The sequence below is a fragment of the Corvus cornix genome, chromosome 7 (assembly GCF_000738735.6).
Source record: "Corvus cornix cornix isolate S_Up_H32 chromosome 7, ASM73873v5, whole genome shotgun sequence".
In the NCBI taxonomy this organism is placed as follows: Eukaryota; Metazoa; Chordata; class Aves; order Passeriformes; family Corvidae; genus Corvus; species Corvus cornix.
The window spans coordinates 18,848,891-18,875,111 of NC_046337.1; the positions used below are offsets into that span (position 1 = coordinate 18,848,891).

Below are 26,221 nucleotides of genomic sequence, written 5' to 3' on the forward strand. Positions count from 1 at the left end.
TATTTTACTTAAAAAAATATTATATACTTACGCAAAGGAAATGACAATAAAATCAAGCCAGTTCCAGGGGTCACGAAGGCAAGTAAAATCATTTATACAGAAGCCTCTTGCAAGGACTTTAACTAGAAATTCAAAAGTGTAAATCCCAGTGAAAGTGTACCTATGAGAAAACATTCAAACAAAAGTTAAAGATCATTGTGTTGTTCAGTGATACACCATGAGCATACAAGAAAATAACTCATACCCAGTGATTAGTACATGAACTGAACAGCAGTTATAAACTCACATAAGCTATGACTGTTTTCCCATCATTCTTTTGTAAAATAATAGAATTATACCTTTTTATTTTGTCTGAAAAATATTTTTGCAGTTTCTAGCATGTAAGCTTTTTTAATTTCAGCACTAATAGTAATAATAATGAATAACATGAAAAAAAAATTTTTTGTTCAAATAACATTTCAGCATGGTTGCCACGTCAGAAATAAAGTCCATGGGTAAGTGAAACCTAGTATTTACTGAAGGTACTTGATGGCTGACCAGGTAGACTTGAGAATGTCAAACAATAATCCTCAACAGAGGTATTTTCTTTAGAGTGGGTGTGCCCCATAATTAGATTTTGCTGCACAAAATGAAGGTGATTCAGAGGGGCTACTGAAAGCATCTTCCATACTGAAAAGCAATAGTTTTGGATTGAATTACCTTTTTCTTTTTTTAATGACAAAGAACAGCTCAAGAGGGAGAATGCATGAAAACATTGCTTGTATGAACATTCTGAGGAAAAGTATTTCTCAGCATTTTGTTCAGAGAAAAATGTTAACAATGTCACAGCTTCTTTCCTTCCCAGAGCTTGCAGGACTCTGCTGCTTTGGGTTGCAGCTAGGACCAAACTCCAAGCAGAAAAAAGGAGAACACTGGTATTACACAAGTAAGTAAAACTGCATGGTCTAGCTCTTGATTTACTTTTCATTTTTGAACAACTTTAAAAATTATAAGCCAATTAAAATATACTTACTCTACATCCTTTGCCCATTCTGGAAGATTCCTCCATGTCATAAATACACAGTTTGCCAAAATAGTGAGCATAATGACCTTGTTGAACAATGTTGACCGCAGTTAAGGAACACACTCCTTTTAAAGCTGAATTTGCATAACACAAAATAGGCCAGGACATAGAATATTGACAACATATATGATACAAATCAATTTACTATCACTAGCAATGTCATAAATAATGCAGGTATGGTTATACACAAGAATGATGGTTATACACCTATCACAGAACCACTTAGGTTGGAAAGACTGCTGAGTTCACCAAGTCCAACCTTTGACTCTTCACTTGTCAACTAGACCATGGCACTAAGTGCCACATCCAGTCATTTCTTGAACACCTCCAGAGATGTTGACTCCACCACTTCCCTGGGCAGTCCATTCCAATGCTTGACAACATTTTTTGTGAAGAAATTCCTCCTGATGTCCAACTTGAACTTTCCCTGGTGCAGCTTGAGCCCATTTCCTCTTGTCCTGTTGCTGGTTACCTGGGAGAAGAGCCTGCCTCCCACCTGGCTACACGCTCCTTTCAGGGAGTTGTAGAGAGCAATAAGGTCCCCCCGAGCCTCTTCTTCTCCAGGCTAAACACTCCCAGCTCCCTCAGCTGCTCCTCACAGGACTTACTCTGTAGACCCTTCACCAACTTTGCTGCCCCTCTCTGGACACACTCCAGCACCTCAATGCCTTCTACTGAGCAGCCCAGAACTGGACACAGCACTTGAGGCATGAACTCATCATTGCCGAGTACAGGCAGATGATCACTGCCCTGGTCATGTTGGCCACACTATTCCTGATACAGGCCAGGATGCCTTGCCCTTCCTGGCCACACGCTGGCTCGTGTTCAGCTGCTGTCAATCAAAACCTCCCATGTCCTTTCCCACTGGGCTACTTTCCAGCCACTCTGCACCCAGCCTGTAGCACTGCATGGGGCTGTTGTGGCCAATGTGTAGGACCCAGAACTTGGTCATGTTGAACCTCATGCCATTGGTCTGGCCCAGCAATCCAGCCTGTCCAGGTCCCTCTGTAGAGCCTTCCTACCCCCCAACAGATCAACAGTTCCACCCATCTTGGCATTATCTGCAAACTTACCAAGGGTACACTCACTCCCTTCATCCAGATCACCCATAAAGATTTTAAACAGAGCTGGACTCAATACTGCACCTTAGGGAACTCCACTAATGACTTGACTTCTCCTGAATTTAATCAGCAGGTTGACTAATCTTAGCTCAGATTGATTTTGAGAGGAAAGAATTAAACACAGGAACATGTTTAAACACTAAACCAAAACTCCCAGTGTTAACCTTAGTAATATTAATCAGTAACAAGTTTTAACAGACCACTTGAAAAGGATATGAATGAACCAAAATCTTAATAGCTAGTCTTCTAGTAATATTGAAAGGAGATAAAAGGTACAAGGCAGGTGTGGCACTGAACCTGTGGATTGTCTTCCCTTTATCCAGTACTATAAATGTCTTTAAAAAAATAGACAGAAAGGGCACGGGAGTAGTGGGGTTAGGAAATAGGAAATTAAGGATATATGTTAGCAACCTTGCCATAATAGAGGCTGCTTACACACATCTAAATAGCCAAATTTATTTTCAGTAGAATTGTACAAGGAAACATCAGATTCTAAATTTTCACATGAGCAATGAAAATGCTACACCATGCATTCTTTGTCTCTGTGCTCTTAAACAAAATCTGCATTTCAGATTTCATTTTCTAGTATTAAGTAATTACATTAAAAATTTAATTTAAAATGTGACTTTTTACATTTAAATTTAATGCAGCTCTTTCATTTAAGAGCGAAGTAGGCAATGCAAAACAAAGCACCTAACTAACCATTTTTGGGCATTCACAAGGAATTATTTAACCATTTCAGTATGCTAAAACTCCGGGGTTGAGACGTCCTTGGCTTTTTAAATCCTTGGCTTTACTGCCTTTATTGCCTGTGCAGCTGTCACTAGTACCATCAATGTAACCATTTTTTATTTTGAATAAGAGACACCATGAAAATACCATCTAATGAAATCTTAATTCAATCTACATTTAATGATTATTCTCCCAAAGTCTAATATCCGTAAATAAGCAGGTTATAACACTAAATACTTCTGTTTTCCAATGGCATTTTACTATAAAAGAAATAGGTCATTTGTCAATAGTGTTTGTGAAGTCAAGAGAATAAAAACAAAAATAACTAAAAAATCTACATCTGATTATTAGTCTTCAACATTCTATATCAGAAAAAACACTGCTTTAATTAGATTGCTTATTACAGAGATAATACAGCTCTTTGGTTAAATTCTAATTTGCAAGATACTATTTTGTTGATTATCCAGTACTTAATTTCGAGAACCCATTCTTTGCTTTTATTTTAACAAGCATTTTATTGATTACACAATAAAATAACCACTTGCTGCTTATTTTGTACTGCCTTTTCAATGTAAACCCAGTTTTGTTTTTTCTTGACATCATTCCACTTCACATGCCTACATAAAAATATTTTTTCTTCATCTGTACTTGCCGAAGTAAACACCTTGCTCTTTTCTTCTTTTTTTATCATTATATCTATAAAAGAAACTGAATCAATATATACCAATTTAGATTTTGTCTTTAGGTCTATATTGGGCCTATAACATAGACCCAATATTGAAACATGAAGTAGATTGGTTTAGCCTTTATACTTTTTTTTATTATTATTTTGTAAAACAAGTATTTCTACAGTATTTTAGGGAATGTTTGACAGTGTTTTTTCTGTCATATGACTGTATGAGCACTTTGTCTAAAGACTTCCGTAATGAACTAGATCTCAAGTATTAAGTTTTTTTAAAAAAGCCCAGAGAGTAGCCGCACAGACGGGAAGTTTTCAAATGCTTCAGCATTCAATCAGATCTGAAGAGATTACAGAACATTTAATACAAAATCCATTAACTAAAATACCATAGCATTAGACATTAAAAGAAAAGTGCCCTTTAAAAAAAAAAAAAGAAACTTAAGCAAGAGTTACCGTTGTCTTTTTAGTGCAATTAAAATAATTAACATGATAGCACCTACTGCATAATAATATCAACCAGCACTTCTGATCAACTCCCCAGCAGACCATTTATCACTTTATAGTTCAACAGGAGTGTTCTAATTACACTCTTAATACAAAATACTTACTTTTTTATTCATGTAATATGGGTCCAGGTCCTCCAGGGGTTCAGACACCATTCCTGGAGGAATATCACCATAAATAAATGGCAGTGTCTTTCCTGCCTCTAAGTCATTATTTGGCTTTGTGTGATTTTGTTCATGACCAGCATCATCTGTAGGCTCATCTTGGTCACAATGAAATTTTTCATCAGCAATACGTTTTTCAATAGCTGCAAGAGATTCTTTGGTGAAATAGAAGAAGCTGTCAGGTCCTGGTGGTAACAGCATTGCCTGCGCCATCTTTTCATTCTGCAAATTTTAAATGCTTTTCGGCTCTTGTGCAAGAAGATCCTAGGAAGACATGGAGGAAAAAGAAGAAGAAACAGAAAATCACACCACCAACAAAATCCCCAAATAAAACCTTTTGGCGTAGTCAGCATCTGCCTCTTTTCTCTTTATAAAGCCCTGTGGCAAGAAGTATTTCAATTAACGGTCAGATATTTAATAGAAAATTAGCAACTGGTGACAACATGGCAAAGAGATAGAAGTTAAGATGTAAAAAAATAATGAAAGAAGAAAACAGGTCAAATTTTCCTACAGTTTGTTAGCTCAGGTCAATACCTCACAACAAAAAAAAGAAAAACATTCTCACTTTCCCTAGCCTAACATTAAGTTACCTTGTCATGAAAAAATGTGTTAGCACAGCTAAGTAGTGCAGTCAATGGTTACAACCTCTAACATACTGATCTATGCATTTTTGGCACAGCACCTTAAAAAACCTTGCATTTATACGACAAAAGTAGAAAGAAAAAACATGCTATTTTTATTCCTCTCAATTTCTGATGGCAACATTACTCCATCTGGTGGCTTATACTATGATTGCTAAACTAACGTTTATATTATACTATTAGGTACTACACAAACACCTTCTATATTTAAAGCCATATTCACAGGCAGAAAGCAACCAGCCTGAAGTTTAGTCTTCCCCTTTTAGGCTTTCTGATTGGTATCTACCTGATTTTTAATTGTAACTTTGATGGCACAATCTCCATAATTAAGGAAGTTATGATGAATTAAGAGTTTTAGATTTATATAAAAAGCACAGCCTACTCAAAAGTACAGTATTCTCCTGGAAACCAAGGATATTTTCAAAATACTTAAAAATAATAAATTCATTAAATTACAACAATCACTAATTGATCATTTCTTTCTAGATTATATTTTCTACAGTGAGTGTATAGTTAACACCTAAGGGTGCAGTATCTTCAGAAAAAACCAATTTTTTGAACAGACACGAGATGGAATCCAGTCCCACTTGCTGACAGTCATTAAGCGTTGTAGCCTTTGTCAACACAATGTTGTGGTGAGTTGACCTTGGCTGGCTGCTCTCCCACTCACGCTCCAAAAAAGGAACTGCATAGGGGAGAATGAAGTGAAAAAGCCCAGGTATTAAAATAAAGACAAGCAGATCATTTACAAATTACTGTCATGGGCAAAACACACTCACTTGGGGAAAAAAAAAATTATTGCCAATTAAAACAGAATTGGATGGTAAAAAATAAAAATCCTAAAAGAATTTTCCCTTTGCCTCTTGTTTACAAGCTCAACTTTACTGTTTTACTTCCAACTTCTACACCTCCTCCCTCCCCAAGAAGCATGGGGAAGGGCAGGAATGGGGGCTGGCGTCAGACCATTGCAGTTCTTTGCCACTCCATCCTCCTGTTTTTCCCTTGATCCAGCATGTGTCCCTCACACAGGCTGTAAAGCTTCAGGATAAGGTTGCTCCAATGTGGGCTCTGCACGTGCCTCTCCCTCTAGAAATACTCACTTTCTCCAGTACGGAGTTCTCCAGAGGCTGCAGGTTGGGTATCTACTCTGGTACTGTCCTCTACGGACTGCGGGGAAATACCTGCTTCAATATGGCCCGTCCCACAGGCTTCCAGGGATTTTCTGCTCCAGCACCTGCAGCCCTCCTCCCACTCCTGTTCCCCTGACTTTGGAGTCAGAGCTGTTACTCACACTTCTTTCCTCACACTGACCTGTGGCGTTTTGTTCTTTTCTGAATGTGTTTTCTCTGAGGCATTGCCATCCTTCCTGAGCTGTGCAGAGGGCAGCCCTGGGCTCTCTTCACGCAGCCTGTCTGGCAGTCCACCAGCCCTGAAACACCATGGCCACTGCTCAGAGTGACCACAGGCCTCACTGTCAAGAGGAAAAAACTTAAGGCAGATTTAGATGATGGCAAATGTTATAGGCTCCTGCCACCACAAAAGGCACAGAGTGAGCCAGTTCTCCTGACCCCAGTGTGTGTGGTGAGGATGCACTGGGAAGGAAAAATACTGATGGCAGACTTTTTCATGAAGTGTAAGAGCTCCAAATTCAAATAACCCATGACACAGTGAATCCCAGATGTCTGCCTCTTCCATGTCAACTTTTAGGTCAACTTCATGTTAGTTGAGGATATTTTCTATTTTAAAAAATTTTACAGCAGAAACTAGATTGCCATGGATACGCAACCCATCATGCAAGCCATCTCTTCCTTAAAATTTGTCAGTTGAGGTTATGGACAGACTTCAAATCCCTGCTTTTTCAGCTGAGCCACAATAGGTCCAAATCTTTGGCAAATATCACATTTTTCATGTCAGCTGCTAAGCACTTTACAAAAACACAGACAAGTTTTTCCTCTGGAAAAGAAAGCCTGAGAATGCCAAGTCTTTCCTTATTTATTTAAAAATGCATAATCTCATCTGATCCATCTTAAAGCAATTCACCGTTTTCAAATGCAAGATTTGATTGTTTAGCCTTTTGGGTCAAATCCTTCTCAAATCCTTAGCACCAGTGAACCTGAAGATCTGCCCAGTCATACTTGGACTGAGAACCAGCTGTGTCTCAAAAGGTACTTTTCCTTCAGAAGGTGAATGACACCAGTGGCTCTAAATACCCAAGAAACCTTCACCAGCAAAAAGGGAGAGAGATCTGTCTTCCAAGGAAGAACACCAGGACCTCTTTCCATAAGCTTAATTTTTACCTAAGAACTAAAGTAACACAAGTATTACTTGGTACCTTCAGGTCATTTATTTAGCTTACAACTTTGGGTTTGGTTCTTTTTATAAAATGGAGGGTGAGGTATTATCTGCTTCTTTATTTGTAAGCTGAAATTCACAAGAATTTCCTTAGTGCAAGCAGCCAAGTCTATACATATTATTTTTTAAGTCAAGGGGCGTTCTTACTAGTAGGGCCTTTTTCCTACACGAAGGTGGTAGCAGTATTAACTTAAATAGTAGGTTTTCCTCAAAAAAAGTCATTCCTATATAGTATATTACCAGTAGTACATGTATTGTAACAGATTCTGAGGACAGCACTTGTAATAAAATTTGTATTTCATGAATGATGCAAACAACAGTGAATGCCACTGTAAGTAGTCTACACACACTCAGTTATTATCTAAAATGGCTAGATGGTTGCACAAAATCTTTTAGAGTCTGAAGAGACAAGAAGTAAGATCTACAGCTATTAGACCAACTTCTATCTTATAACCAAATCAAACAGGAGCTTTACACACGGTGCTGCCCTGTCACAGTAATGTTGCTCTTTACAGGCTAAATAAAAGATAAGATTTTCAGCACCACTACACACCACTGACCAGTCCACCACACCTATGAACAAGTAGGAGCACACTTGGCAGTCTAAGAAATACATAGGCAACTTTGTGCTTCAATGATTATCAACAAGCATGTCAAAAACAAAAACCAACCAACCAAAACCAAACAAAACGAAACAAAAACAAACAGAGAAAAGGGAGATACTCAAGGAGAATGCAAATATATACCATAACATTCAGTTAGTCTTTTAGAGTATGTTCTCATTACTTGGATAAAGACTCTACAAAACTTTAAAAACAGTTTTCTAGTCAACGTTAGGCATATAGACTTGGAAGGTGACGAATACAATGCCCACAGAAACTACTTGTTATCAAACATGTACTTGAAAATGTCACTAACTGTTATGTCTGTCTATGCATTTAGGCTAAATTTACTCTTTAGAGGTCTAAAATGCGTAAAACTAGAAGTTCATGACTGTTTATTTTACCAAATGCCACTACGGCCTTATGGCAGTTTTTCTGAGTTATTGCAGTTGTTATCAGAATGAAAACCAATCTTTCCGCTTGCATGTTCATATTCCGCTGGTTCATTCAGCAAGGCTTAAGTGGTACCCTTAGGGCTGAGATGAACTCCAGCATTTCTCTCTAGAGACACCACAGCCAATGACTGCAGCACAATTCTCAATGTTAACACAAAACAGAAAAAAATCATTTTCCAATACACGACAAATCTCTTCTGTGAATGTTTTATGCTAGCAGCCTAATCACTGCCCATGCTTGGAAAAAAACCCACACCTATTAAACACTTCTCGAGTTACAGTTCAGTGACTGTTTCCTTGTCATGACTTTTTTAAAGTACTGCAAATATATAAATGTTGTAACACTATGGAAGAAAGTGGTGCTGTTTATACCGTTATCTCATGCAAATCAGTTTACCCAAGAAGGAAACTGAACAAAAAAAAAGATAAAGCAGGATGGATTGGTTTAATGACTTAAATGTGTCTCTTTCCTGCAATTTTGATGGTATTTGTATTACAAACTAAGAGGTAGTAGCAATCAAACCAGAAAACATATGACACGAATCCTGAAGAAACTGTTACCCTTCCCCCCAAAAAATCTCACAAAGGTCCTTCTGAAAGCCCAACATTAAAAAATCCACCATCAGTAAAAAACAAAACCCAATACATAAATCCCCATTTTCTCAGCTTACTGTTAAGAAATAGGCTTCTAGTCTTTCATGGCTATGTTGTGCATGTAAGCCTGAAGAGAGACTCTGTCCATCAAGCAGGACAGAAAATTCAAATTACAAATGAAAGATTACAGAAAACTACTACATACCACAGACTCTGCAGTAGCACGGCACTAGGAAGAAACTCCTGGGGCAGGAACGAGCCAGTTAACAACCTGATATTAATGTTAACATAAATATATTCTTACAGAGTATGGTTGAGTGAGCAAGAATAATTTTTAAATGATCTTTTAGAAAATATTTTTAATATGTGTACAAAGAAGAGCATCAGGGTCATTTATATTAAGCTTGAGGTTTTAAGCTTGAGTCAACCAGGCTATAAAGAAAAGCATGAATATGTAGGTTTTTATTGTTTCCATATATATATATATGTGTATTTGTTTTTATATTTATTTTAATATTTGCAAAAATAATGGTCAAGCTCAGACCCAAACCAGTCAGCAACAAACCCTCAGTACCGACGAGACGTGTTTCCCAAACACAGTATTTTTATCTTAACATTTTTCAGAGGTAGAAATAACATATCTGCTCTTCCTACTATATATTCTACAACATAATGATGAATTTTTACAGTATTATTCCCAATGTTCTCTGTGCTATGGTACATTTCATAGTGTTATTTGAGTAACTTGAATAAAGCTTTGTGTACTAAAAAAGCCATACTAATGAAATTACTAAGTCTCAAAAAACATCTAGTTTCACATGTATGAAACTTCATTAAAAATAGGAAGCTACTATCATGACAGGTAAAGATGTTCAGCGAATTTCATTTAGGCAAGTGATCAAATCTGATGAGTCATAAGCAAATTTACAGATATTTTCTTTGCTATGCTCTTTTTTGTGCATTTTTGTATATAAAAGAATACGATTTTTTTTCCAAGGATATTGAATTCTACTATATAAATTAAGACAAACTATTAACTGCTATATTGTCATTATGCAGTGATGCAGGCTTCAGTTTCTGCAGAAAATAAGCTGGGTTTATTACTGCTCCCTCAATATCACAATGCTGTGATTGTTTGCAAAACAAGCAGGACGCTATAATACAAATCCAGAAAATTCTTAGGACAATGGTTTAAACTAGAAAGCATCTGCTCCTAAACATCAATAAGAACTAAAAGGTTTCTGAATTATTTATTGCTCTGTGACTGAATAGATTAGACCTATGCTACATTTCACCCCTGATACTTCTCAACAAAAGATTGTGCCAATGCAACAGCACTAAGTGGGACAGCTCATTTTTAAAGAAAATATTTTACCATGTCATTATTTTGCCTGTAAGTAATTTCATTCTGTATACCTTGTTCATGAAAATAATTTTAAAAACCAAAATAAATGTTTATGGAAGACAGAATGAATTTCTGTTCAGTTTAAGGGATTCTACTCCTTATATGAAACTTGCCTTACATGACCTGTATCAATTCTGAAGGTGTTCTAAACTAGGTCTTTTAATTCAATAGCCTCTGATTTCAATTTATTAATTTACAGTAATACACAGAAGATATAAAAAATATTCATATTGCAGGAGTGAAAAATGTTTAAAAACTGGAGGATGCTACAGCTGATCTTAAAAAAAATTTCTTTAATATAAGCCTATTTTTAGAATCTACAACTGCTCAGAGGCAGATCAGTTTGCCTTTCCTTTATGTCAGAAAATGCACTCATCGGGTGCAGATCTAGGAAATTCAGTCCTCACAAACAAGCAATCCAATCCCCATGTATCAAGCAGCCAACTTGGAACAGAGCCAAGACATAGCAAGTAAAAAACTGTAAGAGGTTTTTTACTATTGGCAAGGCATGGAAGAACTGTGAAAAACATGATACGTTGCCAGAAATGTGATATACACATATTTTTATTCTAGCAAGTATGATATTTCTGTTATTCACATGACTACTTGGACATTTTTCCAGACCAGAGAAAAATTGCTCAAAACATCAAGACCCTGCAACTGGTTAGATCCAAATCAGTCATGTAGCCAACTCTCTGCATAACAAGCCTAATTTAAAGTTTCCTCAACCTGTTAACTCCTCTTAAAATCTAAAGACAAGTTTGTATCAGATTTGCTCCTACACTAAGGCTGTTATTCACTTCAATAGCCAATCAGTGCCTCTTACTTTCATGTATTTACAGTAAAAATTCTTCTTTCAGACTTTTCATCTGGTGACATGAATTCAGTGAATCTTTTCTGTGAGTCACATAAATTATACTAATCACTGAAGCTTATTTTTACATTTTTTGTGTTTATGTTAGATTGTAGGACAGATTTGTTTTTGTAAATCCTGGTGTTCAGTCTTGCAAGGTTTCTCCTCATTTCTCCAGATTTCTTCTTCAATTTTCTGCTGTTATTTATGTGTCATTTAACAAATTTATGGCAAAATAAGACTTTACATAGTTTCCATCACAAAGCCCTGATAATGCGTGCTTGGTGACCTTTGCTCCAAACCACTTTTTTTATGATGCCAAAAATGATAATATCAAGTTAATTACATTATGACCTTCATCTTTATAAGTTTGGATACTTTTTCTGTATAAACTCATAGCAAAGGCAACCATCAAAACTTTTAAATATTACTTCTATCTGCGGATTGAAACGAGAGTGTATCTAACTCCTTGTTTTGATGCTTAAAAGATAAACAGAAAAAAGAAATATCTCAATGGACACTACATAACAACATACTGCAGCTGCTTAGAGATTAAGCTATGAAACCATACTCTCTACATATATTTTCAAATAATAGTGGTACTTGTGCAGTGTTTATTTTCCTTGCATGCATTAGCTGAAAGAGAGGATGAAGGAAGGGCAACCATCACAAAGGATAAGATTATTTTCTCCACACAGAATTCTTATTGCCCAATAATTGTTAGTTACAAAACAGAATACACCACTTAAACTTGTTTTAGCTATTTGAACTCCTTAGGATGTAACAGGCAGATTCCCAAAACTGTAGTTCTGGGAACAGAGAAAGAAATGGAGAGCTTCTGTCATTTTTTTATAGCTAGGTGCTAGAATTTTCCCAGGAACTCCATCGCTGAACCATTAAGATATATCCCCTGAAAGTTCATTTACTCCCCAGAGAGACTGCCTCAGCAGCAAATCAGAACTGCTGCACAATTTGCTCAGACCTCATAAGTTTGTATTAATGAATTATTGATACAGTACTAAATAAATTAAACACAATTATATTACAAAGTACGTAAACATTGTGTACAGCAAAGGAACCACACACATCCACCTACACGGGATTTTTCATTAGTTCGGCTCTTACAAGTGTCATCTATCGAGCCACATTTATCAGAATGCTCCAAGGAAATCACTCAAAGTTTGTACATGATACCACCTCTAAGTGATTTATTCAAACTTATGCAGGTGATAAATTTTTTAGACTAGACTCTGAAATGGTTCCATTTTGTTATCATTCTGATAATTTCACTGTAAAATTGATTTAAAACTAAAAATATCTTGAATGCCTTACCTCTATCAGATTAAAGTTAATGTATTGAGATCTCAATGACTGTACCAAAACCATGTTTACAGAAATAACTTTCATTAATGCAGTATTATTCTGCTTAACAACCAATTTCATGAAAGTTAGAAGAAAACATCCTGTTTGGTTTTTCCACACAAAGAATGTGTATGTCGTGTCTGAAGTAGACAGGTATAGTTTATATCAACTGCAGCTGAAGGAAAAAAGAAAACAAAGTTATGATAAAAGTTTTGGTGTTGAATTCATAATAACTTATGTAAAATAAGATTGCAGACATCAGCGAAAAATATAGCTTGGTAGGCACCTTTTCAAGGTAGATAGTTCAAAATCCAGCTCAAAAGGAGGCTAAGGTAATCTTTATATAATCTACACTAAGTACAAGTATGTTCAAGGGACGTATTTGAGGTTGCTACCCCATACTCCTGCACTGGGTCTCTCCAGGGTCTCCCAAGGTTCCTCAGTTAATCCTCCACCCACCACATTCCAACCTGCTCCTCATGCAAGCCCAGGCTTCTTTTATCAGCTGCCTATCAGCCTTCAGCACCAGCTGCAGGCTCCAACTTTATGACTTGTATTGTAGGTGGAGCTCTGGAATAATTGCTGTAGGTTATTGCTTGCCTGTTACCAAAATTTCATTCTCCTTTTTGTGCTCTGCTTCAGTACTGGGCCACCACTAACACAAATCACCACTGCAAAGCAACAGTGATAAATGATGCAAAACCAGTACAGCTCCCAAAAAAATGCTGCTGAAAGTTTCCCCCCTGAACAACAAAAGTGAATTAGGAACTTAAATTGAATGAGCTTTTTAAGTTTCCCCAAATCAAAGTTTAAAAAACAGAAGATTTTTTTATATTAGAAAAGTCCTCTTGAATAATAAGAATAAACAAGATACAAATTAGTAACATACTACAGAACACAAACCTATGTTTCACTAGATTTGAAACACTAAAAAATGTTCATGAATCTTTAAAATCTACACTGTTTTCTATCTACCAGAAAGCTCAAAACATTATCATTTAGAGCATAGCAGAAAAGAACATATCAGCCTATAATAGAAAATAATTTTTTTCATTGACTGAAAACCACTAAAATTCTGAAGCAATCTTTAAGCTTATTTGCTCTTATGGATAACATTGGTATTATGACCTAATAAACATGATGGAATTTTATTAGATGTTTCTAACATCTATTTTAAAACTTAGCCATTTAATTGCACTTTGATTTTCCACGAAGAAAGTGAAGACCTCTGTAAAATGGTCAGAGAGCATGACTGAACAGACATACAATTTGGAAGACTTCAGAAAGCCATTGTGCTTTGTTAGTGTTTCATCATGAGCTTTTTAGTCTGAAAACAGCTCTTATGTCAGGTCTTCTCCCTCGAATTTTGGAAAAGATTCTTTTTTTCCTGTTGGCAAATAAGAGAACACAGGAAAAAAGAAGGGCAGGGGTGCAGGGGGAGGAAGAAACCAACTCTCCCACCGAAGTAAATACACAGAATGTGAAAACTGGCTGCAGATTGTAAAAGACATAAAGCAAGTACAGCCAGACCTCTTTCCATTCCTCATTCTTCCCAGACAGGCTCCCTATATCTCATTTAATGGCCTCATTACTGTAATCTGAGTCTACTTTCTGTGCTGGTCTAATTTCCTAGAAAGACTCAGCTACTGTTCTGCAAATGGATACAGGCTGGGCTGATTGGTAAAACCTGGCTCAGTTTATAGCGATGTGGGAGCAAAATTCCCACATCCATTCTAGGTCTTCCTGCAAACACACCAAGAGCGGAAAATGGCATCAGCATACATCAACACAGGCATGTATGGCAGGACGTTCTTCTTGAATAGGTTCACCTGTTAGGTTCAAAAAGGATTTTGCTCCTTCCAGTACGTTACTGAATTTTTGTATGTATCAGAAAATAATTGTTTATTAATGACATCCATTTAAAAACCCACAGAAGCAGAGTAAGCCTGTAAAACTGAAATGAGAGTTCAGTACTAATTATTCCTTTCATTTCAACAGCCTGAAACACAATGCTGTGTTGGTACAAGAGACTTTCAGGCTGTCAGCCTCATTGACAAAGTTCACTTTCTGCTTCCCAGTGAACATGACAGCACAAGAAGGAAAGAGCATATGCTAGAACACTTGCCACGACGATGTTACTTCAAACTGCATTTGTTAATTTTTTGGTTGGTTGGTTGGTTTTTTGTTTTAGTGCTGTTTCAATTATTTAGAAAGTAAAGCTTTTGTTGTATGGATTGCCTTGTGCTCTGGGATGACCCTGCATGAGCAGGGAGGTTGGACCAGATGACCCCCTGTGGCTCCTTCCAACCTGACCCATTCTGTGGTTTGTGATTGGGTGCAGAATAAACAGCAGCATTAGTGTCACTCCAAAATACCTCATTCCCATGGACAGAACTTTTAGATGGAAGTACATCATCAAGGATTTGTCACAAGAATTAAGTTTCTCCTGTATGTCTTCTTTGGTCCTTACCTCCTGTGACTTGTGTTCCACAGTATGTTACTAGTTTGTCTTGTTAGTTGTCATCTGCATATTCTGTTCTAACCAATCCAATTTATATGGCACATTAATATTAAAAATTCACTTATATTCATGTGCATTTCTGTGAGTTTAAAAACCCACTATTTTTTATAAATATGAAAACTAAGATTGTGTCTTCTCTTTGATACAATAGCTATGGAATAGCCACAGGAATACCCATCAAGTAAAGGTGCCAGGAAGGCATAGACAAATCAAAATGTTTTGGAGATTGAAAGAAACTCCTCTAGCTGAAGCAGGAAATATATACACAAAATATATACATCTTAACAGCAATGTAGGAACTTGCAGATTACAATTAAGATTACAGACAGCACAGCACTTAGAGTGGACATAACAGAATTAGGGGAAGCATTGATGGCCTTTTCCTCATGCCAAGTTCATGACAAAAGATCCCCAAACAAACCAGGCACTCCCATCATCATCACATCATTTTTAAGCCAAATGTTAACCAAACTAATTCCATGACTATGCCAGTGGCTGAAGTAAAGACCTAGAGAGCATTCCCTTTGGTTTTTTTCCATGTTCTAACAATCAGAACTATTTTAATAAAGAATTGCTTTCTATCACAAGTGAAAGACAAAGAGAAAAGAGATTGTGAAAGAAACTTGGGAAACAGTTTACTTGAATTTGAAGTGTTAGAAAGTGTCAAGATGAAACTAGTTCGATAACCACAGGCCTCTTTCACATTCAAATAAGCCCTGCATTTACTACACTGTTTTGCTCAGTTTTGTTCAGGGGAATGGTTATTTTTAAAAGGAAATTTTTTCTTATGAGCACTGAGTCTTTCCTATAAACAGTGGTAATTCTCTTAGTCTTTATCAGTCATTTTCAGACATTCATATGATCATAAGCCAGAACAAAGGAACTTCAAGGCAGATTTGGCAGTAGTTCTGTCTGGGGCTTGAATTCAAAAGTCTTTACATTTTCTGAAGTATTTGTCCTCCTTTATTCATTTTTATTCTTGACTTTATGTTGTGAGACAGGTCTGCATTCAAATTTGCCAACATCCAGTTGGGAAGAATACAACAGGAGACTTTCTCATACAAAACCCTCACCACTGAAGACTAAAGGACAGCTGGAAACACATCTCATGTTTTCATTTACTTTCCTTATTTACTTGCTTTTGAAAATTACTCCTGTTCTAGACTGTGTAAACAAAAATTACAGACAAGAAAAATGAACTGGATTAGATTAAGCTATTATAAAAAAACCCCACAAGTTATTGCTACCCTTGCACCTGCAGAGGAAATTATGAACAAATAGATATGACAGTATCCTCTAAAAGAAAACAAAACCTGCTGAATGAAAAAGGAAAGACAATTCTGAAATACTAGTTTAATTTCATAATTGATTTTTTCCCACTGAACATGTTTTACCCACTGAATTTAGAGTTCAAAATCAAGACTGCACTGGCTGATACCAATTGCCAGCTTAAAAATTAATAAGAGGCAGCAGTAAAACACTATAACACATCAGATTATTGAAAAATACTGAAATATTGACAATTATTAATGAAGTATTACCATTAATAGTACTAGATCCTAGCCAGGGAAATACATTCTACAACCAATTTACCTGATTGAAAATCCATTTTAAAGGATGTCACTGCTTGTACAACAAGAAGCAATGTTCAGCAATTAATGATAAAAGATTGTTGAAGATCAGAAAGAAAAGAATAGACTTCTATGAGCTTTTTCATTATAATCTTTAGACAAAGATAAAAGCAATGTTCTGGTGCAATCCCCTCTTCTGGTCATTGACAACATAAAGAATTGAAAAAAAATTCCTTTTTCACCTCAGGTAAAAATACCAGATATCCATATTTCCCCCAAGCATGCTTAAAAATTCAATGATTAAGAATAAGGAAACAAAGTTGATAATTTTATTGACCTAGCTTTTGTAAATTGTGAAATATTCAAAATGTTTGCAATCATTTTATCAGCAGAATGACTACATAAAAAAAACCTGCTAAGTTCCCACTGCCTTATCAGGGTGTGCCACTTGGTGGAAGAGAAAAAACTACATAGAAATGTGTCTGCCAATAATACTTATTCAGAAGTCACAGAACCATCTGCTGGCTTGGAACCACCTGCCTTGAACCCAGCATTTCACAGCCCTTCTGAACACAGCCCACCTGGACCCTAGGTGCGGTTCAACACATCAGGCTGGACTGGGCTTTAAGCAACCTGATGGGGTGAAAGATGTCCCTGCGTGCCCCTGATGACAGGCCTGCCCCTGTCTCCAGTACAGACAGCTAAATACCCTTTTGATCATTAAGGGACCCACCTCCCACACATGAAAGCACTTGGTAAGAGTTCCTCTTTATTACTACCGCAAGATCAGCACCGGAAACATCCAAAGACAGCCTGATAGTTACCAGTGATCATTCATCATAAAATATAGAGCCATTAGGAATACTTTCAGAAATGACACTTGATAATCATTTACTTTGCACAACAAAGCACCAGATGAGTATAGGCAAACTACAGGCAGATGTTTGAAAATATAGCTACAGCAAGAGTAACTAAAAGTAGTCATGAGCATATAGGGGACACATGTAGACAGATTCCTCATGGAACAGGGGCATGTGATACCCCAGGACAGTCTGGGCAGTCTGGGCACCCCAGGGCTGCTGCAGAAACACCCCTGAAGGGGCCTCAGGCTGCAGATAGGCCAGAAAGACACCTGGCTGCAGGCAGCCTTGAACAGCCTTGGGAAAAGCTACATGCTGGTCGGCTCCCCCGCTGCTTAGAGGCTGTCCCGTGGGAATAGGGCGTGAAGCTTTGTAAAGTAGATATAAGTGAGTGTAAGTAAACAATAAAGGGAGCACGATGCTCAAATCATATCGGTGTTCGTATCGTGACTCCAGCCGGCTCCCCTGCACTCGGAACCACCCCCTGCTAAAGACACAGAGTAAAAAATCCTCCCTCCCCACCCCCACCTGCCCCAAAAACCAATAAAATGCAACCAAAGCTAAATCTAATCTTGTCCCTTGCTGTAGGCACACAACTTTTCTAAATACATGTGCAGTAGTGCACAGTTCCCTAGAACAAAGGAGTCTTTGCCCAAACTGCTATCTTGCTGCAGAAAGCAGCGAATAATTATATTGTGGTTGTGCAATATAAAAGAGAATTGCAAGGCATTCACAGAAAACAATCATTAAAAGACAAGGATATAAAGTTCAGCAGTTGGTTTAAAAAAAGTAATTTTCTTTATTTTACATAATACACTGCCATTTTCTATTTCAGGCAAAAAGAAAACAGCTGTTTCAGTCCAGACCACCAGAGCCACTGTACTTTGCCAGCACTGCGGAATGACATTCAGCTTCAAAACCTTCTGTGTTTCTTCCTTCCCAGTCATAGAGTAGGAATAAATAATTTAATCAAGTATTCATCAGGAGAGGGGAATATCCTATTAGTGTGTGCCTGCATTCTTTCCCCCTCACATCTTTGCATCTCTTAGATCTCCAGAAGTGTACATCGTTCTTTTTAGCTTAGCCAAAAACACAGCTCTATGAGTTTAAGAAAAAAAGAAATGACTATCTGCAAATTCACGTGCTTTCTAAAACTAGAAGTGAATACATACCCATTATAAACATAATGTTACAGCTTTTAGAAAAGAGCCAGAAAATTCACACTGCAAAAGAAACTAGAGAAACGGCACTAAAATACCACTTTTAGAAAAACAGTTACTAGACACTTCTTCAATTAAATACCCATCTCATCTAAAAGATACCAGCAAGCACATATCACCATGATGCAAAAACCATGAAAAAGGATTTTGTGGCTAGCAGCTGATTTGCTGGTAAAGACATTTACATCTCTTAAATTACTTACAAAGGACTACGCTACTGTCATTCATCCAAAGATGGGAGGACATTGTCCTCAATCTGACTGACCAAGAACAGATTTTTAACGGAAAAACTTGAAGATCATCCTTATTTATTATTTTCTGAAAGTTGTAATTTTATTCTTTTTCATCATTCATGAAGTAGTATCTTCACTACAAAGAAGGAGAGAACTCTGATTGAATTTAGTGAAAGGATAAAGATATAGCAAGATAAAAAAATAAAATATGCCTCCAGCAACCAGATGGAAGGAGAATGAAGGAAAGAAAGACAAAATAGGTGATCATGGCTATTAGGTGCTCCAGACCAAAGGACTCTTCTTTCATTCAATTTATTTAATCTAATTTAAAAAATAATCCTTATTAGGCCACAGAAACTTCTACAAAATATTATCAAATATCTCTAAAACATCTTGAATCTCTTCTTGTCTATGACAGTCTTTCTCTAACAAAAAGAACTGATAATTGATCAGTTGAAAGACATATAATAACAATTAAGTCCTTAAGATTGTAAAAAAAAAAATGATCATAACAATTCTCACTAGTTTTACTTCCAAATAAATTCTTTAAAAGTTATGCAAGTCATCACCCCAATTCTGAAGTGCATTTTCCCACCAAAACTGGGGGTCATATTGTTAATAAAGTGAATAACTTGAGAGTAAGTCAAGAGCTCTATTCATAAAAAGACCTGTATAATCTTTTTAACAAGGGAAAAGTAGTAACTCCTTAAAAATACATCAGTTAACCTGCAAACAGAAAAATAAGCTTTCAAGAAATACAATCTGAATCCAAACATAAGTTAATATATTTTTCTTAATAAAAGGGGTATACAATATAGAACAGTAGTCTGCTGTGTCATGGAAATGGCTGGAAATCTCCTGTGTAGGCTAGGGAAGAAATACCGGCTGTGTTGATCAAGGCTATTGTACCTAACGGGATTGCCTGCAGGGAGAGGTCAAGCAAGCTGCTCTCTTATATCCCTAAGACAGACCGAGAGATCAACAGAAGTTCAATACAACTCAGCACCACCACTGTCCTACACAAAAGCTGGAGTCCAAGTCCAAAGGCAGAAGTACTGTAACAGAAAAGAAACTGTATTTTCATTGAGATAGAAGAAAAAAGAATTGCACCATGAAAATTGCTACATCCTAGTCAGTAAGGGGCTCGATTCCTGGATGAGATCCTTCTGACTGCTGAACCTGAGGTCTCTATTTCAATAAAGATCTTTCCGATTTTGATGGATTGGTATGGAAAGCAGTCACCTTCATGTTACCCTTAATATGAGGTGATTCCAAATATGAAGTTCCTTTGTCCCCACTGGTCTTTCTATAGACACTTTCTATAGACACATTGTCTATAGACAATAAGTGCCCTCACTTATTATTTTCCTCAGTAAGGACCACCTCACTGTGCCAGGTTCTTGACCCCTCTCTCTCCTTCCTCCTGCCTTGGTTGGCCTGTATGTAATCAAAGACAACTAATACTACAAGTACTCTGTCCAGAACCTCTTGGATAATGACCCTCTCTTTCCCCCACCAACTATCTAGGTAGGAAAAAACCTTAAAACTTTAAAACACCCTTTGCACCAGATGAATAAATCCAGTAAAACCTATAGCAAATCAGAAGGTTTGGGGTTTTTTTTTACATTTTGCAGAATGCTGCAAAGCCTTTATAAGCAAATTGTAGATAAATGCGTTCTAAATGCTTTCTTCTGTCTCTTATTGTACCAATTGATCTGGCTATACATCCTAAAAACACTGAAAGCACTGCATATTTTCAAATAATTTAATTTATTTAACTTATTTTGAGGTTTTCTCTTGAATGTAAACCTTGCTGTAAGAGAAGGGCTCCCAGACAGAATCAGGGTGGAGATACAAAAGCTGAGCCAGCACATAAAAACACACCCCCGATGAACAACCACAATCTCAATGCTGAGCAAATGTGCAGCTCCCAGGCAGCAGGTCCCAGAGAAGCCACTGAGGGATTTAGGGCAAAGAAGCATGGGTCCCTACTAGGTGGCGGACCTTCAAAATAAACATTTCCTCGCTGGCTGGCCAGCTGCTCAGAAGGCACATTTCTCATTATTATAAAGAATTTGCATGCTAGCTGAGCAAGCCAGATGGCCAAGAAGTATATTCACATTAATTATTTGGGTACAAGAAACAAAAAGCTCCTTCCTGGCTGCTGTCTGATCAAATATCAAACATTTCCTCTACACATGCAGCACAAGAGCAGAACTGTGTCTCACCTGGGATGGAAATCAGTGCAGTGGGTGGAGGCAGCCGTGTGGGGGTACATCAGAAGGAAAGAGTAGCTATGTTAAGAGAGGCGAGGTGTGATACAGTCAAGAATTACTAAAGAAATTGTGGAAAGAAAAGAAATACAGCAAATGCAGTAGGAAGGGAAAGATGCAACCTTTATGCAATCTATAACAGCCTAACCCCTAGTATATAAGTTTTTTATACACAGTAAAAATAGTTGGGCAAAATACTTCCCAGGGATGTTGTAAATATTCTAAGACATATAGCATACTTTCAGGAAACCTGGAGACATAATAATGAACACAGCAGCATTTAATATTTTACAATTAAGGCACAAAAAAACCCTTATCAATGATACTGTAGCAAGGTAAACCAGTATCTATAAAACCATTGTAAAGTTACATGCACTTTAAAATTAAATCAAAGTGAGTGTCAAGATTGTGCTTGCTATTTGGTTATTTTTCCCCTGTAGTATATCATTGCTGATTACCTATTCATTTGCATGGCAGGATAATGTGTTCATAGTTGTCCAGACACAAAGCCAAACAGGGAGTTAAACACAAAGGGGTTGCCTGTTTTGTCCCAAAATTTGGTGGGGTTTTGGAAGCACCCACAGGACAGAAAAAAACTAGAGATGACCTACCAGCTCCTGCTTTGGGTGCAGCATAAATGGCATAATCTCTCTATATGCTGGCAAGTACATGGACACAGCACCAGTCCCGAGGGACCCCAGCATGCACGAGACAACTGCTAGAGAACACATGCTACCCTCTGCAGCACTAGGTAACACTGCAAGGGCACAGAGAGACAGTTTAGGTCTCTTGGCCACTCAGGCCCCACCAAGATATGGCAACTTCAAACAAGAATTTTAAGTCCAAACATACAGGATAACACTGGATAAGGATTCTGCAAATGCATCATCTGAGAAAGATATAGTTTCAAGGTAAAAAAAACCCCAGCCTAGATCTATACATCAGTAGTTTCATCAACACACTAATAACCCAAGAATCAATTAAAACTACAGATACAGAAGGGACTCCCATTTAATATATGTCACAAATATGTCATAAAAGTGCACAAAAGAGGCTTGCTGGAGCATTTTGTTTTTCCTTACTTAACTTGTTGAATTGCAAGCAAGAAAATTTCATGGTGAGATTTTCAAAGAAAGAGCCCAATCCTGACAGAAAACATGACAGAATTTCTATGGAAATAACTGTATTAAACTTACCTGCTCACACATGAAAATATATTGAAATTTCTGTTAGAGGGGGGCTTTGTCTAGTATGCAACAACTGCATACAAGATGATTTAATTTTTCTTTTATACTTCTGCTTTGATACTGAACTTCTAGAATGGATTTCTTTCACAACTTTAAGAAAACTATTTGTGCTGAACTTATTACATCACAAAATACAACCTGCACTTAGAAATTTGAGAAAGAGTTAGTCTCCTGACAAGAAATCAACTAGTTAACAGTGACAGAAACCTTTACAGGAGGAACAAGACAATTAATGGAAAATCTTCAGACCAGTGTGCTTTGAACACAAATGCTTCAACCAGTGCAATTACTCAACATTAAGGATGACTCAACCCTCTCTAAGGAGCATGACATCTGTGATTATTATTGATAAATACATCCTTGTCCTGGGCTGAATTTACAATTTATTTCAACAGGAAAAGAAAACATTTTTGGAGATTAAATTATACCAGTTCTGTCTCCATGTGTTCTGGATTATATGCAGTTGTGCACTCCCAAAGGACACGCTGCAGAAGGCATCCAACTTTGTGTCCCTATAAAATAATTAAATGAGGACGCATGTTCTTGAAGAATTAGATCAAGGTATAGTATGTTTCTTTGGACTGGAATAAGATGGAATGTCTTCTACATGCTATCACCACTTATTAGTAGTAAGTATGTATTAACAATAAATTATATTTGTTTATATGAAGAAAAAGCGTTTTTCAACATTACCTCAAAGCTTCATCCTGGCCTTGAATAAGAGAAACAAGTTTTATGATAAAATATTGAAGGCAAAAGCTGTCAACATCACTATTGTACTGTTCGTAATAAAACCTTAGGCTAAAAAAATCTGTTTAAAAGCCCACAAAAATGTTCATGTCTTATACTGTTTATCTGCACTTAGCATTTCTTTTATGTGTGCAATTTTAAAATCAACAACCTGTTTTACCCACTTCCATTTCTCTCTGTTGAATTTCATCTGCAAACACTGAATAATTTTTTAAATATGGAAAGGGCAATGTTTGCTTTTGTGTCTCTTAGGAATAGTACAAAATTATCAATTTCTAAGATTTGCACAAAACTTGTATTTTCATCAAATCTGCACTTGTATAAACTTCAGCTAAATACACCTTTAGAAGACCAGTTAAAAACCACAGTATTTTTAAATATATGTTAGAAAGAAAAAAAACTGCACGAGTCTACATGAAGCTATCCTCTTGAATCCCTAACACAGAGACATGGCAGGGCTGGAGTGGGGGTGAAGTGGTGGGTGACATCAAAGCCCTTGGACTGGCTAATGGCCATCGTGGCCCTCAGCAAATCTTGCAGCATCTTGAACACATCTCTGACCATCCCGAATCTCTGTGTGTGATACACGCACAGAGCTCTGCCTTCCCACCCCGACACACCCTTTTCCAGCAGGACCAGCCCAGAAGCCATTGTGTTTCTCACAGTGAGATAAGAGCCAGCATACAGGATGTATTCCTCCTGTTTACCTATAACAGCTGTGTTTGGCAAAAAATGACAGCAACACAGCAACTGATTAGATTCTAATAAAAGTAAATTTTCAGTCCACTTAAAAGCTGAAAAATGTTTAGACACAGACAACTGACGTGAAAAGGGCAGTGTCAGAACTGCCTTTCATTCCATAAGAAAATTCACACCTTAACGGTGCTGTGGTGCTATGCATCAAATCATAAACGTGTCATACAGTAATACTAATTTTGGGGGGATTTGGTGGGTGGTTTTGTTTTGGTTTGGTTTTTTTTTTTTTTAGTAGTTGTTGGTTTTTTTTGTTTTGGTTGGCTTTTGTTGTTGTTGTTGATAGCTCATACGCACATATTTGCTCAAGCTCAACAAGTCTAACTGGAAAAAATAACATTAAATCTAACCTTTTACAACTTATTTTTGCTCTTTGCATCCCACTCAGACTAGAAGTCTTTTTATTATATTCCAGAAACTATGAGATATTTTGGTGAACAAAGACATTAGCTACACTGGAGTCCTCAAGTTAAACAGCATAATCTGATTTTACAAAAGGAGGGTAAAATGGGTACTGAAATTTATTTTTGTGACTAAAACCTTTCTTTTCATAAATCACCACACACTTTTGTGTAAGGATTGCTCCCGTCATTTGTTTTCCTACCAAGACTTTTTTTTGGGGGGGGGGAGCTGAAGCAGTGCCACTTATGGGAAGCACAAAGTACACTTTTATAAACGACTTCTCTTTGTATAAAAGTCATAGCAAACCAATTTGGTTGAACAAAATAACTTTGCTGCACCTGAACTCTAAGCTGGAATGCCAGAAGTTTAGAGATAAGGTAACAGGTGCATAAGAAGGATTAATGCATTGGTGTCAATTCTTTACAAGAATACCCAGCAGATAAGACTGCCCGAGAGGAGATTCTGCTGTTCTTCCTGGCTTTTCCTGTTGCTCTCTCCTCTGTGCTTCTTCCATCTTTCCACAGATGTGGTCACCACTGCTTAGCAACCAAGGGGACACGATGACACAGAGGAAAATCCTCCATCTAGAGCTCATCCTGCTCCACCTACAGAGCAGCAAACTACCTCTCACAGCAAATTAGGAAGAATATTATTTCCTTGCTACCGCAGAGGTACCAAGTGAGACCTCTTATGTAGCTTCATGTGAGACGAATTTTCTTTCCTTGGTAGGTGCACAGGAGAGAACTTAAGCTGGAGGAGAACCTGAGACTTGTCGGTAAAACAGCTCCCCAAATGCCCAAATGCTAATGCCGGGAAAATAAATACATAAATAAATATAAGGAAAGAAAAAAAAAAAAAAAGGAAAAAAAAGAACGTTCCGATACCGCGGGGATGGGAAAAGAAAAGCAAAGACAAGAGACTCAACCGAATTCCCTACCTACTTTTACTCAAGTGCTCCAGCCATCCTCCAGGGAGAGTCCAGGCAGCTTAGACCGAAGTCCGGCTAAGACCCCGCAAACCCGCCGGCGGAAAAGCCCCACTCACCTCTCCCATGCCACAGGTAGGTGCTGTCTGGGCGCCACCGGGTCCGCACCCAGCGCCGCCCGCTCCGCTCCGCTCCGCGCCGCCGCCCCGGGGAGCCCCGCCCGGCCCCGCCCAGAGCGGCCGCGCCCGCCGCCGCCGCAGCGCCCCCTCGCGGAGCCGGCTGGGGCGTCCGGCCGCGAGCGCGGAGCGCAGGGAGCGCAGGGAGAGCAGGGAGAGCAGGGAGAGCAGGGAGAGCGGGAGCGCAGGGAGCGCAGGAGCGCAGGGAGCGCAGGGAGAGCAGGGAGCGCAGGAGCGCAGGGAGCGCGGGAGCGCAGGGAGAGCAGGACCGCAGGGAGCGCAGGGAGCGCAGGGAGCGCAGGGAGCGCGCCGCCGGGAGGCTGCTGCCGCCCAGACAGAAACGAGAGGGTTGGACAGCGCGTTTCCTCCGGGCAGCCATCCCGCCGCCGCCAGCCCCCGACCTCCAGTCCCACGGGGAGCCAGAGCGGGGTCCCACCGCCGCTGGGGGCTGCGCCGTGGGGTGGGGGTGACGCGCCGCCGCCCGGGACAGGCGGAGGCGGCAGCCCCGAGGCGCGTCGGCAGCGGGGAGCAGGGGCGGGGGTAGGGCCGGGACGATGGAGAGCGAGGGGCGGCCGCTGCCCCCGTTCCAGCCCGCAGCGCCTCCCGCCCGCTCCCTCTCCTGGCGCCCCTTCCCGTGGCGCGGTAGGTCGGTTCCAGTAAGCGCAAAGACACAGCTCTCTGCTATTCATTCAAGTCCAATACTAAACGGGTTTCCGAGAGGAAGTCATGCTGGCCTTGGCTGTAATTCAAGGTAGTAACG

The 26,221-nt window shown here is 38.4% G+C and overlaps 1 protein-coding gene and 1 long non-coding RNA gene across 8 annotated transcripts in view; one reads left to right on the plus strand and one right to left on the minus strand.

The window, feature by feature from the left end:
• LOC104693909 (sodium channel protein type 2 subunit alpha-like) overlaps window positions 1-25,487 on the minus strand; it is a 69,609-nt gene extending 44,122 nt beyond the window's left edge. For 3 of the 4 annotated variants that reach the window (XM_010406847.4, XM_039554934.1, XM_039554933.1), the window contains exons 1-5: window positions 25,405-25,487; window positions 4,207-4,530; window positions 2,401-2,519; window positions 1,013-1,102; window positions 32-160 (exon numbers count right to left, since the gene is read on the minus strand). In XM_010406847.4, the coding sequence (XP_010405149.3) occupies window positions 32-160; window positions 1,013-1,102; window positions 2,401-2,519; window positions 4,207-4,479 (611 nt within the window). In that variant the 5' untranslated portion in view covers window positions 4,480-4,530; window positions 25,405-25,487. Of the gene's footprint in view, window positions 1-31; window positions 161-1,012; window positions 1,103-2,400; window positions 2,520-4,206; window positions 4,531-25,404 lie in introns of those variants that run through there. The other variant, XM_019290200.3, reaches the window with a different exon arrangement.
• The window catches only part of LOC104693911, a 109,377-nt gene that overhangs the window by 71,644 nt on the left and 11,512 nt on the right, over window positions 1-26,221 (plus strand). For 2 of the 4 annotated variants that reach the window (XR_752653.4, XR_752654.4), the window contains exons 3-4: window positions 829-925; window positions 18,318-25,420. This is a non-coding gene — a long non-coding RNA (uncharacterized LOC104693911). The remainder of the gene's footprint in view (window positions 1-828; window positions 926-18,317; window positions 25,421-26,221) is intronic. The other 2 variants (XR_752657.4, XR_752656.4) reach the window with 2 other exon arrangements.